Consider the following 15,254-nt stretch of genomic DNA (forward strand, 5'->3'; position numbering starts at 1 on the left):
GCTTTCCTGCCTCTCAGGGTGTTGGAGGATTAATTAGTTGCTGTTTGAAAAGCCTTTTGAAGATGCAAAGCTTTTCTCCATAAATATGCAGAGTGATTCCTGCGGATGGGGCCCAGGTAGGGCTGGAGCTGGGTCTGCCTCTGCTCTGTGGAGACCATAAAATTTGAAATTTGTAGGAATTCCTTACACAGGGGCTTGATGATAAGAAAGCTGAGCAGCAGCAGGCTGGAAATCAAGCAGAGCGCTGAATTTGGGGTTATTTGTGCTCGCTGTTCTTTCTGGGCTGTTCTTCATGTGCAGGAATCTTTAAACAACCCAGACAAAGTTGGGAGGTCTGAGTCTTTCCCATTTCCCAGCAGAGATATCTCTAGGGCAAGATAAAAGCACATTAAAAGAGAAATCACAGGCAGGGAGCCAGCGAAGGGTGTCTGTCCATTGCATCTGTTGGTGCCATGTTTGCATTTGTCTTGTTTGCAAAGCTTTTCCCTACTTGTCAGTCACCAGAACATATATCACATTCTCCTGGTTACAAAAAAACTTGCTTGTTTCTGTCTTTCGAAACAAATTACAGAAGAACAGAGCGTGGCATTCCTGCTTACGAGAGGAGGAAACATTTCTTTTTAACTTGGGGAGATACTGAGATATCAACAATATGTTATATCCTGAGAGATAATGGGAGGAAAGCAAAACCACAGGCAGAAAGCTGTGACTGTTAAACATACATTTCAACTATAAGAAAGTCAGAGTTTTGATCTTCTCCATGAAAATTACAGGGCTGGTCAGCACCAGCGGGGTTTGGCAGGGCTGCATTTCTCACCACGTTTTGGACACAAGACCAGCGTTTGGATCTTTGATAATTTCCTGTGACCGGGCATCTATGCTGATGAAAGAGGCTTGGTTTGAGTGGGGACAGAGGGAATTGGCTGCTGGGGCCAGCCAGAGGAGGCTGCCAGTTATTAACCCCGGGCTGAAGTCACGCCTGAGTCAGCAGAGTTTCGGCTTTGTCCCGTTCCCATTGTGGAGGCGAGTGAGTCACTCCCTGCTCCAGCCCTGAGAGCTCCCCCATTTCCTGCTCCTGCTCCAGCTCCAGACCAGCGAGGGGAGGAAGGAGCTGATGTTCTCCCGTTTTTCTGTGCCATCAAGTTTATTTTTGTTTTTATTGAATCTCTTCAGTCTCAAGTTCCCTCATTTCGGAAATGAGGCTCTCCATGGGTTACTATCTTGATCCCCTCTTCACAGCTCCTCATTAAATCCCTCCTCCTTAGCACCTGGAGAGCTCTAATAGCCAGGAGATTTAGCACTGGACCAGTACTCCTTGAACAATATCCAAGGCAACGAGGAAGTCCAAGAAAGAGGCAGAGCAGAGAAAACACTCGTGTGCATTTGGGGACTTAGCCCATCAAGATAACGTCTCAGGACAGTCTCAGCTTAATTAGCTTCCCTCTTCTCAAAGCTCCAGCTTCTTTCCCTTCCTCCACACTTGATTTTCCAGCTTTTCTTCCCCACCCAACCACCAAATAAGCATTGGCTCTGCTTGTGGTCCTCTTTCTTTTGCTTACAGGTTAGAATTGGTAAGCAAAACGACCTTGGTTTTTTTCCTTGCTGGCAGGCAGTGAGATGATTCCAGAGAGAAGAGTCTTGGATTTTTGGTTCTTTGTCTTTGCCTGGCCAGCTGCCTGCTTTTCTTAGTGCAGAATGTCATCCTGGACATATCCACTGGTGGAAAAGTGGCTGGGGACGAGCAGAGGCAAGCGAGTGGCCTGGGGTGTGGTGGTGGAGACACAAAAGGGATGGGAAGATGTTTAAGGCTACAATGGAAGGAGGGCACATCAAAGAACGGCACAAGCATTGACCAGCTGGAGAGGCAAGCCCAGAGACAGTAGTGAACAAAACACACCGTGTTCTATCACAGCAGTGGGGAGGGAAGGAGATGCGACGTGGAAATTGCAGGACAAAGGAGATTGGAGTTGTGAAACCGGGCGCTGGACAGGTGGGAGCAAGAACACACAGCAGGAAAAGAGCTGAGGAAGGAGCTGGAGTCACATCCAGCCCAGAAGGAGAGGGGGAATGAGCCAAGTGGCCAGGCCGGGGCACGGGGCAGGCTGAGTGTGCTCAGGTGTGTGGGAGCTGGCGCTGGATTAGCTGAGCGCGCCGGGGCGGGCGACCGAGCCTTTGTGCTTTGTTGCTGAGCATGGGCTTTGGGAGCTTTATTGCAGGAAGGCCTTTCCCAGTGCTGTGTCAGCTCTTTCTGCAGCAGCCCTGCTCTGCCAGCCTCCCTGCTTTTGCCATGGGGCATGTTCCCCTCCCCGTGACTTGGGGGGTGAAGCAAAGCAGCTGTGAGAAAGCCAGGGAAGGAACGGCAGGGAGTGAGAGCTGGGAGCAGAGGCAGGCTGCTGTTCCCATCCCACTCCTCTGCTTCGCAGCCCTTTTCCTGGCTGGATGTTTGCAAAGTTGAAAAACTCGTGGTCTAGTCTGGTGGTCATCCCCGTCTCTTCAATCCATGGCCCATCCCACCCTGGTCTCTGTTTTTCTTTTGTCTCTTTCTACAAGAGCACTGGGACAAGCATGGCCTTGCTCTTGCTTGGGGCCTGTGTGTGAATCCCAGCCGTGGCTCAGTGACCAGATTTCCCAAAGTGTAACAGGGAAGAAGTGGAGCATCGATGGATAAGGCCCTTTGGGGAAGAGCTTTCATTCAAGGATCTCCTGAGGCTGCTTTGTGCTCCATTTATCCAGAGAGAAAATCCTGCACAGGCAGGAGAAGGCTTTATCCCAAAGGCAGCCAGTGATGGCCTGGCTGGAGACCTCGCTCGATGCAAGCCATTGACTGGTGCTGGGATAAAATCATCTCTGCCCTGCTGCCATGGGCTGGATCTGGGTCTGAACCAGTGACCTCGAGGAGAGGACCCCGTGTTTCCCATTTACAAACCAAAGCCCAGCCCAGTCCTTTCTTTTGAGAGGGATTTATTTGGCTGAGGGCCAGGCAGGCCATTGTACAATGATGCCATTTCCCGACAGCTCCCGTAAATCTCTCCCAGCTCCCTCTGGGAAGGGGGAAGGGATGCCTGGGCGTGCAGTTTCTCTCTTGGGGTGCCCCCACCCCATCCCCGTGTTATCTCAGGCCTTTCATGTGCAGCCATGTCACCTGGAGCTATAATCTTGCCACATCTCTCTCATCTTCCTTCTAAGGCTCCCCCTCCCCTTGTGTTGGAAACTCAAGTTTTACAATCCCTGTGGTGCTCAGGCTCTGCAGGAGTGAATCAGTGGATGACAGAGAGGCCTCCAGTAAAAGTCTGCTGCCACAGGAAGGGCCTGGGGTGACTCACTGGAGCCCACTGACTCACTGGAGCCCACTCCTTCACTGCAATGGGCTCCCAGCAGGGCGAGGCAGGCCCTGTGCTCTTGGAAGAGCAGCACAATCCTGATTTAAATGCCTGGCAATCAATGCAAAGGCTCCCTGGCAAGAGCAGAGGTACTAACCCCAACCTCTTGGCCAAGCGCCACTTCACACCTTTGCTTCTTGCCACCTGAAATTCCCCTGCTGGGATTTAGGATCTTTTCTCCTGTGTTTCCCACCCTGCCTGACACACCTGGGATGTTCCTTTGGGCTGCTGGAGGCTCTGCCCCACAGGAGTTGTGTTTCAGACCTTTGGAAAGATTCAGAGTTCAGAAACACCAGGAGAGAAATATTGAAATGCCACCAAGTGGAAAGTTTTGAGCTCCTGTTCCATCCCACTTTTCCTTCATGGAAAATTTGCAGTGTCTGTGAGAGATACAGGACCACGGATGGGACATGATTGCCATGGCCATGGTGCTGTCCCAAAATCAGGTCCTTTTGTGGGACTTTGTGCAGGTTGAAGTGTGATGCATTGATTTATCCTTCTGTAAGATCCCAGCTGCTGTGACTAAGAATCAGGAGCGATCCCTGTGACATCTGCATCAGTCATGATATTGCCACACCGAAGGGTGGCTCATCACACTCTGCCAAGGGCTGTTTCAGTGCCCTGGGGGCGAGATGAGTATCAGGGAACAGGAGGGAGAGAAATTGGTGAGAGGCTCAGCAGAGGCAAGGTTGTGCAAAGCAGAGTGGAGTTCACATGGCTCTTAACAAAGAGGCATTGAGTGAGGTTGTGACAGAGCTCACCCAGAGCCTGGAGATCATTTCCAGAGCTTTCTATACGGGGGAGCAAGAACCTGATTTGCAAGTGTGGGAGCCTCACTGGAACAGCACCTCCTGGGCTTTTAGGAGAAAGGGTTTCCAGCTCCAAGAGCCACCACCTGCCACTTCTGCTGTGTCCCAGTGCCCCTGACACCCAGGGAGTGCAGACCTTCCTTCCAGCCCTCGTGCCTCAGGGCACCCCGAGCTGTGCACGGAGCCCCCGAGGCCTCGGTGAATATCTGGGCTTGGGATCGTGGGGAAAGGCATCAACACAAACCACTTCAGAGGCCAAGGTGGAGGAGTAGGATCTCCGAGGCCTGCACTAATGAGGTCTTGGCACCAACATGTCTTTGGCACACGGCTGGGCCCTTTTTGGTCCGTGACAAAAAATAACACCACAAAACTAATGAATAAAATTCAAATGGGCAAGCTGCAACCCATCCAGCTAATCCTTGCTCGGGTGCTGGCTGCCCCTGGGAGGTGTCAGCATGGATTGGTGGGCACCGGGAGATCTGGGGTGTGAAAATGGCAGGATTCATCCCAAGCTTTCTCCCTGCCCTTCCAACCACACGGATCGTTCAGCAAAGGAGAAACGCGGCCAATCCCAGCACTCCACACACACACACATCCAGCTGAATATGTTCAAACCTCTCCAGAGGCTGATTAGTGATTTTATTTTCTCCTCCTCTGCCGACCGTGCGTGCTCATTGCCATCAATTATCTATGCATTTGCCCTGATGAATTATTGAGTGTGTAACGGGGCGAGGGAAGGCCCGCCAGCCCAGCTCAGTCACCTTGCAAACAAGCGCTCTCCAGAGCATGGCAGCAGCCAAGTTTGCCCTCTGGCTTCTGATTTAGGATGGGAAGCTGATCCAGCAACCTCCCAAACCCCTCTCCCCCATCTGTCCCCCTTCCTCATCTCTGCATTGAGGTGTGGGTGCTCCTGGAGCAGAATGGGTGCGTTGTTTTCCTGATTTAAAGCTTGGATGAGTGGAACAGAGAGAGTTTTTCCTGTCTTGCAAAAGAGTTGTTCAGTCACCTGGAAAGGAAACGCGATTTCCGCGCTGTGTTTGGGGTTTTTCAGGGTGTTTTTTTGTTTGTTTTGTTTTGTTATTTCTTCTGCCGGGTGTTATTTTTTTTGTTTTCCCTTTTCCCCTGGAGCCTCGAGAAAGTTTGGAATGTGTTTTTGTCAAGGCTGCTGCGTGTAAGGGCCTGAATCCCAGCTTTGGCAGCATTTGGCTGTTGGCAGGCTGTCCTCACTCAACTGGCACCAGCTTTTTCCCTGGCCAGGAGTCTGGCTCTTGACACCTGGGTACAGGAGGGTTCTGCAGGACCATTGTGGGCTCAGGATCAGGTTTATCATCTCCAAAATCCACTTTTTCTCCAGTTTATGTCCAAGCCCAGCCAGTTTTGATGCATGGGTCCCATGGCAGGGGGAGGGTAGAACTGGGAATTGTTGCTGCCGCTCAAGGTCAAGATAAATAACTTGATTTTTAAAAGGGTCAGTTCATTAATTTGCAGGGAAATCACAGCATAAAGGAAGGGCACAGTGATGATGGATGCAGTGAGGGACTGGGCTGATGTCCCCTGTGCTATCCATCACATTCCCTGCTGGAATGGCTGCAGCTTGATTGACTTTATCTTCATTCGAGAGGCACAACTTTGTTGCCCATCAGTGACGGCCTTCAGCCTGGCAGTGCTCACGCCACGAGGGACTGCCAGCCCTGCAGGGGTGACTCTGAGGAGAATCTGGTGGCTTCCACCCTCTCCTGTCTGCAGTTTGGCTCCTCCGCTGCTCCCGGGCACCAGAGGAGACGCTGAGCCGTGACTTCCTGCGCTGGCGGACAGGGCCGCTTTGTTGGGGCGTGGAAATGCCGGTTCAAAGGGCCCCGCTGGGCCCCGTGGGGGGTCAGGGAGCTTGTGGGGAGCACAGCCAGCTCTTGTGGGGAGCAGAGCCAGCTGTGCCAGCGCCCCAGCCCCAGGCAGGCCCCGCTGGGGGCACGAGCCCTTGGTGAAAGAGGCGCCGATGACTCCGCGCTCCCCCGGCCCTGGGAGCTGAGGGAGTGCTGAGCACACCCACCCAGGCTGGGCCGTTCCCAAGGCCCTGGCTACGTGATTGAAGTGCTCCCCAGCAAGCTCCCACACGCTCCTGGGAGGCTCTGGAGCCTTCCGAGCCAGACTGCTTGGCAAAGCTGTTCCTCACCTCGGCGGGTGTGGGCAACGCTGCAAGAGGCTCGCTCACCTCCGGGGTGGAAGGAGCAGCATATGCTGCACAGCATGGTGGAGACATCTCCCCCTCCCCTGTGCACCCATTCTTCCCTCAGATCCCAGCGTGGCCTCAGCTAAACCCAGCCTGTGCCCTCGTTTCATCAAGGAGGATGTTTTGGGAGCTGGTGGCAAAAAAGTCCTCCACTGTGTCCTGCTGCTTGGGACATCCTTCTCCAGAGGGGAAACATGGTCCAGATGTCTTTCTCAGAGTGGGGACATCCCTTCCCTCTGCTTTGTGGAGGGAAAACTGTGGGGGAGATGGCCCTGGCTGTGCTGGGAGGGGAAGGGTGCACCCTGCCAGCCCCAGAGGACACAGTGGCTTCGTGCGTGCAGGCACTTGAGGGCACCAGCGCTTTGCTGTGGCTGTAAGAAGCTCTGGAAAACATTCCTGAGCACCCAGCTGCAGTGCTGGGGTGTGGGGCTTGGCTCGGGGAGCAGGGGGCAAGTTCACACAAAGCTCTGGAGGCCGAGTTTCGGTCGGAACTGCTGATGGCTGTGGTCAGCTGGTGGCGTCTCGTGGCCAGGCTGGGTTGTTGGGGCTTGTCCTCAGGGTCACAGGAAGGAGAAGGGAGAAAGAAGAGGCGTGGATGAGATGTGGGGATTAGGATAAGGCTGGGAACAGCAGGCAGGGAGCGAGGGGGCAACGTGGAGTGTGGGTGGAGAAGAGTTTTGTCTGCCTGCACTCGTGTGTGTGTCTGTGAAACTGCAGGAAGGAGACTCTTGGAGAAGTCCCAGGGCACATCTGCCACGGGGACCAACACTGAGGAGTTTATTTTAGCCTTGGACAGGGAGCCATTCATCCCTGGAAGAACAGAGTAGGGTGACATTTCTGTTAGGAGGTGCTGTCTTGTTTCTCTTGCTCTGCATTTTTCTTTCCCCAGCCCCTCTCTCTGTTCCATTACTCTTTCATGTTCATCACTCTCTGTGCAGGACATGAAAGAGTTCTCTATCTTTCTTTTTTTTTATTAGCCCTTTCTTTCCTTTCCTGCCCAGCTCCCAGAATCCATCCAATTGCAGATTCTCCCAGAAGCTGGGAGCAAAACCCGCTTTTCTCGTTCTTCCCACCTTGCCTCTCTGTTGTATTTATCATACAAATACTGGCCGTATAATTACCAGAGCATTATCTCTAAACACACAGATTAGAAAAAGACACAGTGGCAGCAAAGATGAATTTCAGGGTCAGTCTGGTGGGAGATACTTTTCTCCATCTGTCAGGGGAGGAATCAACTGAGACAGAAGAGCTGTCATGGACTGCAGCTCCCACTTTTCATGACCACCTTCACAGAATCAGGGTGGAAGGTTCCTAAATTCAGCCATCTCTGGGGTTACAAAAAGGCCACAGAAACAATTGGATGATAGAGGGATATCATGCAAGGTGTAGAGGCAGTGCCTTAACATTGTTCTCGTATGGGAATTACTGCTGCCCTGAAATGAGGGCTGAGTCTTTGCAGCTCCTTTAATTACTGCTGCAGCTCCAATGGGATTAAATGGATGTCTGAGTGTGTGTTAGCATATGTTGGGATGTGCTGTGCTGATAAACATCAGGCCTTTCACACGCCTGCAGACACACATGCCCTGCATATTTACCACAACTGACTCAGTGTCACCCCGAGCTGAAGACAAAAGGGAGGAAGGTGTTATTGATCCAGCCTTGTGCCTTTGGGTGATGATGATGAAGAGCCCTAGGCTGGGCTGGTCGTAGTGGGAGGAAGGTGTTTATGGCCAAGAATGAAGCTGAGGGTGGATGCAGAAGGTGCCTGTAGCCACAAATTGCTCTTGTATCAGCCATGCCAATAGGAAACACAAGTCCTGTGAGGAATGGCTGAGGGAGCTGGGGGTGCTCACCTGGAGAAAAGGAGACTCAGAGATGCCCTAATCATTCTGCACAGCTCCTGAGAGGTGCCTGTGCTCAGCTGTGGTTGGGCTCTTTCTCCAGGCACTGACAGAACCAGAGCACACAGCCTCCAGCTGCACCAGGGGAAATACGGGTTGGATATCAGGAAAATTTTTTTACAGAAAGGGTGATAAAGTTCTAGAATGGCTGCCCAGGGAGGTGGTGCAGTCACCATCCCTGGGTGTGTTTAACAAAGCCTGGAGGTGGCACTGGGTGCCAGGGTTGAGTTGAGTTGTTGGGGCTGGGTTGGACTCGATGATCTTGAAGTTCTGTTGCAACCTGGTCATTCTGTGAATTCTGTGAAACAAATGGAGTGAATAGAGGAATTCCTGACCCTGATGCCCAATAACCACAGTGCTCCTGGGAAGTGCCCAAACGCTCACAAGTTGCCATTTCGTTGCAGGGCTGCAAGCTCAGAGTGTCTTGGTCAATGACACCGTCTCGGGGTTCATCGGCACGGACGTGGTGCTGCACTGCAGCTTCACCAACCCGCTGCCCATCGTGAAGATCACGCAGGTGACGTGGCAGAAGGCCACCAACGGCACCAAGCAGAATGTGGCCATCTACAACCCCGCCATGGGCGTGTCCATCCTGTCCCCCTACAAGGAGCGGGTGACCTTCCGGAACCCTTCCTTTAAGGATGGCACCATCCAGCTGTCCCGGCTGGAGCTGGAGGATGAGGGGGTTTACATCTGTGAGTTTGCCACTTTCCCAACCGGCAACCGGGAAGGGCAGCTGAACCTCACCGTGCTGGGTAAGGCTCTGGGCAGGCTCTGCAGGGTGAACCTCCAGTCCAACAGAGCTGAGGGAAGCTGAGATTCACGTCCTGGGAGATCAGGGTGAATTTGGGGTGTAAGTTGTAGCTGGGATTGATTTTTAAGGTGACTGGGAAGAGGTGAAGAGTAGGGAGAACGAAGCAGGTGGTTCTGAGACAGCTGAGCTGTCACACCTCTTGTTCTTTCCAAGCCTCAGTTCCCCTTTTCCCTCCACCTACACTCCTAATGGAGGTGCAGTAACAGTGACCAGGTCCCTGTGGGAGTGGTGAGTTTTAATGAGCTGGGGCTGTCAAGAGAGAAGAAACAACAGATTGATCCTAAACTCAAGCAGAGCTTGTCCCTGGAGCTCAGGGCTGTGAGTGAACAGACCCCACCCAAGGTCTACATGAGTTGTTTTCTCCCCAATTTCAGTTCCTTTCTAACACAGGGATGAAAACCTCTGGGAGGAAAGGATTGACTTCCCATTATCTGTGCATTTAGGGCACCTCCACCATTGTTTCCCCATAAATGATGCAGGAAGATGGTGCAAGGCATATAGGCACTGCCATAAAGCAATTATTACATGGGAATTATTGCTGGCAAATTGCACACTCTGGACTCACCACAAGCCCTGTCACAGCCTCAGTAGTGTTAGATGGCTCTTGGATGTAGCAAACAGAGCAGCATTGCTTTTCTAACCATCCCTTTGCACCTTTTTCTCCTCCTCCTCCTCCTCCTTTCTGCACTCCCCTGCAGCCAAGCCCACCAACTGGATGGAGGGCACCAAGAGGCCGCTAATTGCCAAGTCTGGCAGGACAGAAAAGATCCTGGTAGCCACCTGCACCTCCTCCAACGGGAAACCCCCCAGCACGGTCACCTGGGACACGAAGCTGAAGGGGGAGGCGGAGTTCCAGGAGATCCGCAACAGCAATGGCACCATCACGGTGATCAGCCGCTACCCGCCTGGTGCCCAGCCGCGAGGCGCACCGCCAGCAGCTCATGTGCGTGGTCAACTACCAGCTGGAGAGGTTCACCGACAGCATCACCCTCAACGTGCAGTGTAAGGGGCCTGGCACAGCCTGGGGGGGGCTCCCTGCTCAGGGATGGCTGGGGGATAGGCTCTGGGGAGAGGGGGGTGTGTGTGGGGCTGTGGTTTTGGTTTTGAGAGTGAAAGGTGAGAGGATCCTTTGGAATAATCGCGGGTTTTCTCCTTGTCTTCTTTCTCTGCCTCTGTTATGTCCCTTTTGTTCCCCTTCTCTCTCTCTTTTGGACTCCCTCACGTTCCTTGTCCCATCATTTTTCCCTCCTCGTGTTCTCTCTCCTTCTCCCACTCCTTCCCCTTATCTCTTCCTATTTCATTTTCTCCCTTTTCCCACAATCCTTTCCTCTCCTTTTCATCTCTCTCCTTTCCTTTCCTTTTCCTTTCCTTTCCTTTCCTTTTCCTTTCCTTTCCCTTTCCTTTCCTTTTCTTTCCTTTCCTTTCCTTTCCTTTCCTTTCCTTTCCTTTCCTTTCCTTTCCTTTCCTTTCCTTTCCTTTCCTTTCCTTTCCTTTCCTTTCCTTTCCTTTCCTTTCCTTTCCTTTCCTTTCCTTTCCTTTCCTTTCCTTCCTTTCCTTTCCTTTCCTTTCCTTTCCTTTCCTTTCCTTTCCTTTCCTTTCCTTTCCTTTCCTTTCTTTCCTTTCCTTTCCTTTCCTTTCCTTTCCTTTCCTTTCCTTTCCTTTCCTTTCCTTTCCTTTCCTTTCCTTTCCTTTCCTTTCCTTTCCTTTCCTTTCCTTTCCTTTCCTTTCCTTTCCTTTCCTTTCCTTTCCTTTCCTTTCCTTTCCTTTCCTTTCCTTTCCTTTCTCTCCTTTCCCCTCCTGCTCTCCTCCCTTCCCCCCATCCCTGCAGATGAGCCAGAAGTCACCATCGAGGGCTTTGATGGCAACTGGTTCCTGAACCGCAAGGACGTGAAGCTGATCTGCAAGTCTGATGCCAACCCCCCAGCTCACACTACGAGTGGAAGCTGTAAGTGTCCCCAGAGCCCCGCTGCCAGCAGCAAATGTCACCTCCCAACAGGGACAAGGGAGTGTCTGCAGACACCTCGCTCCCCCTCTGGTCACTTAGGGCCCAGTCCCATTAGTGTCACTGGTGTCACTCCAAGTACCCCCCCGTGCCTGTGGTGAAGGTGGCTGCCAGCTCAGTGCAGCCTCAATATCCAGGGAGAATTTCCCCTTCTCACCTCGCTGGGAATCATATTCTGCCCTGGTGACGTGAGGCAGCTGAGATGTGACAAGGTGATTAACGTGCCCAGCACCACCAAGAGCCTCCACAGCAGAGCTGGGAGAGAACCCAGGATTTCCCTGCTTTGAAAAGGCACAAATGACACAAAATTTGTCTGTGTGTGAACAACCTTTCCCTGGAATCAGCCCCTCACGTGACTGACATTAAACAGCAGCAATTCCTTGTCCTCAGGTTTCCAGCTTTTGGCTGAACACACGAAAGGGACTTGAAAAGTGAGTGAGGGGTGTCTGGGCAGTCAGGTGGGAATTGCTACAACCTGATGTGGTTCTCTCTGCTGCTCTTTATTCTCTGTAAGCACTCATGTAGCTTTAAAAGAAGAAGATCAAATGGATCCTTTCTTCTTTTCAGCTGGCATTTGTCATCAGGAGAGAGGCTCTCAACATGGCTTTGCAAGGAGCACATTCTCTCTCATTCCACTTCCCAGATCAAACTGTTCAAAGTGAAAGTCTGAAGAGGATTGTTTTTCTTGCCTTTTTTCCTAGTTCCCCATCCCCAGCTCTCTCCATCTGTTGGTTCTGCCAGTCTGACTTAAACTCCAAGAGGCTCTCTGGGTTCCTCACAACATTTCCAGGAAAGCCTCAGAGGCAAAAACGCACCCAAGGCAGAAGAGATGCCACTTGAGGCTATTTCTGTGCCTGGGGTGTAAAACCCAGCAGTGCTTTTGCTCTCCTCCCATTTGGATGGTGATGAGCAGCAGTCAGGGCAGCTGGCAGAGGAGGCAGCAGCCTCCTGGAGCATCCCACACCACCCTTCTGAGCACCCTGTGCTCTGTTTTTGTAGGTTCAGGGCTCTATAGGACCGTGGTTAAGGTGTTTTTCCATCAGCTTGGGGATCATTGGCTTGATGCAGCTGGAAAAGCTGTGTTTTCTATACATATGTGTACATGTAGACATGCAGAATACATGCATTTAGGCACTTCTTTGCAATCCCAATTATACCCCCGTTATTCCCTTTTGTTTCTTATAAATTGCTGACAATATGTGCACATTTGGGTTGGGAGGAGGGGAAGGAATTACTTGAGTAATTTTTAATTGCCTAAGAGGAGTAATTACTTTACTTTGCTTCAGTAATTAAGAATAACCAGGCCATGTGTGTCTTTTCCTAACACACAGGGTTGGTTTTTTTTGAATTTTTTCATCTGCCTTTGTCAATTTATTTTCTGTATCTCCGGGTTTAGTTTTGCATTATTCCAGTTTCACACTTACCTGATTTCCAACATGGGCAGGGCTCTAAATCAACACTGAGTTCGAGTTGAAATTAACACTGGCTGATCAGGAGAGTTAAATGGGCAGGAAATTGGGCTAAAACAGGGTCAGGTTGTGTCCCTTTCCTGCCTACATTAATGGGGATTTTCCAGCCAGCACCTCCAGCTTCCACACTTACCCAAGGGCAAGCACAGACCCAGAACGCTGGTGTCACCTCTGGGTGTCACCTGTGGGGTCAAACATGGTTTATGTCCCCCCCAGGCCAAACGGGACCCTGCCAGGGAGCGTGGAAATCCAGAACAACACCATCTACTTCAAGGGGCCCGTGTCCTACAGCGTGGCTGGCACCTACGTCTGCGAGGCCACCAACGCCATCGGGACACGCTCGGGCTTGGTGGAAGTCAATGTCACAGGTAGGACAGCACCTGGGCTGCTCTGCAACGTGGAAAAAACGGTGGGGAGGGAGACAAAGGTGGGAGCAGCTCTATCTCCTCGATCACCACTGTCGCCTTTTGGGGGTGGGAGTCTCCTGAGGGAAATGGGGCAGAGGAGTTTTGGCTTGGTACTGGTGTTGCACTGGTTTGCTTTGGATTTTCTCCTTTCTTCCTGTGGTCTTTTTTTCTTTCTTACACCGATTCGAGTTGTTCCCTCCTTGTCTTCTGCTTTGGATTCAGAGAGATTGTTGTCCATGTTTACAGCAGAGGCACGTCAGGGAGATATTGATCAGAACAAGGGGCAGGATGAGGATGTGCACTGCCAGAGAGGCAGGAGATGGATGAGTCACTTGGTCAGGAGGGTGTTTGGTGTTCCTGGTGTTGGGCAATTCTCACAATTCTTCATCTGAGCTCCTTGCAGTGCTGCTGTGAACTCACTCACCTGGATCCCTGTGGGTGCTGGAGCTGTCTGGGCTCCAGGGAGGAACAAGATCCCAGGATGCAGGCAGTGGGAAGTGATGCTGTGATGTCACAGGACACAGAAGGAATCTCACGGCCTGCAGAGCCCTGTGGCCACAGGAGGGAGGGAAAGACACGTGGGCAAGCTTGGGTAGTGTCAGGGAGAGAAAGCCATGTCAAGAAATAGCTTCAAGGGAAGAAATAACATATGGCAATAACCTGATTTCTGAAAGTCAGACTGACATTGTGAGACATCACCAAGTGGGATAAGTGGCTGTGGGTGCTTTGAGAGGAGGAAAGGGACAATTATCCCATTCCTTTGGGGCAAAAGGAGCCATTTGGGTTATCAGGCAGTGTGGTGGGTCCCAGGAGGGCTGGAAGTGCCCCTTGGAGCAGTGAGATGGGGCACAGCCACACTGCAGCGAGCTCTGGGCTGCAAACAGCCTGAACAGGATGGGCAATGAGGTGAACAAGGAGCACTGGGGGCTTCCAAGGCACGGGGAACACAGGACAGGCTCCCAGGGCTGTCACCTCTTCCTCTGCCCAGCCCGAGGCAGTCAGAGCCTCTCCTGCCACCCCAGTCCTTGGGGAGTTATCTGACCCGAGGGTGATGAAACCCCAGCCCCCTCCACAGCTTTCTCTGGTGGTAAATGCTGAGCAAGCACAGAGCCGAGTCTGGGGCAGCTAAAATTAGCAATAACTCCGTGTTTGGCTAAAATTAGCAATAACTCCATGTTTGGCACCTCAGCTCCCCTGTCTGTAACTTGGGCAAACCAGGCTAAATCTTCCTCTAGCCAAGTGCTTGGAGGTCAATGGATGGGATGTGCTAATTAGATGCTAATTACCCGGTATTTATTTATGATCGTTATCAGTGGAGCAGGCCTTTCATTCACACCTCCTGCCCTGGATCCCTGCCTGCTGAGCTCTTCCTGGTACAGCCATTTCTCTGGGGGCTCTTTCTTGTGCCAGGGAAAGGCACTCGAAGAACAAAGCCCTTTGTGCCCAGCCCTGCCCAACCACCCAGAACCAGGGCAAGGTCACGGCCAAAATCAGCTGCTGGCCATTCCAGGGGAGTTGTCACCTCGGTGTTCCTGGGACAGTGCCTGGTACAGACTGAGCTGACTCCCTTTGGCAGCAGAAATCCATCCCACGCAGCGTCCAGAGCGTTGGGGCACGTTTGAAACAGTGAGCAGAGCTTAAAACCCCCCAGGCTCAGCCCTCAGACACAGAAGGAGGTGGAGCAGGGACTGAAGAAGACTTTGAGAGTAAGAGGCTCTCACTTTCCATCCCTCCATAGCCTCTGTGTCCATTTCTTGCTGTCATTCTGCCTGTCCAGCCTCCCCACGTCCTTTGGGGTGTCGGGGCACCAGGCACAGCCCTCTCCTCATGGTTCCTGCCCGTTTGGATGTGTCTCAGCACCACAGTGGCACTGAGGGTGGCTGCACCAGCTCACCTGCACGGGCTCCTCCAGAGATGAGCAGCTGTGGGTTTCCCCCTCCGGGGTTTGGAATTGTCTCTTTTCCTGGTGTTTTTTCAGAGGACTGGAAAAGAGCATCGTTCTCAGGCTCCACCAGCACTGGGCTGGCAGAGGAAGAGGGGGCTGGCAGGAATTTTTGGGGTTGGGTTGGTGTCTGCCTGCCTGCAATCTCAGCTGGTTCCCAAAGGTCTGGGTTATGGGGTTGAGGTTAAATGAGAGGGAATGAAGGGCACACCCACAGCTGCCCTTCAAGGAGGGATTAACAGCCAACCCCACAGGCCAGGCCTGCACCACATTAAAAAAAAAAATCCTTTAATAATTCATGGG

At 52.2% G+C, this 15,254-nt stretch overlaps 1 protein-coding gene across 1 annotated transcript in view; it reads left to right on the forward strand.

Moving 5' to 3' along the window:
- The window catches only part of NECTIN1 (nectin cell adhesion molecule 1), a 61,018-nt gene that overhangs the window by 34,302 nt on the left and 11,462 nt on the right, over window positions 1-15,254 (forward strand). Inside the window, 6 exon segments of the mRNA XM_064398051.1 lie at window positions 8,722-9,072; window positions 9,830-10,032; window positions 10,034-10,133; window positions 10,960-11,055; window positions 11,058-11,076; window positions 12,819-12,970. Coding sequence (XP_064254121.1) covers window positions 8,722-9,072; window positions 9,830-10,032; window positions 10,034-10,133; window positions 10,960-11,055; window positions 11,058-11,076; window positions 12,819-12,970 — 921 coding nt within the window.

The sequence above is a fragment of the Passer domesticus genome, chromosome 23 (assembly GCF_036417665.1).
Source record: "Passer domesticus isolate bPasDom1 chromosome 23, bPasDom1.hap1, whole genome shotgun sequence".
Taxonomy (NCBI): Eukaryota; Metazoa; Chordata; class Aves; order Passeriformes; family Passeridae; genus Passer; species Passer domesticus.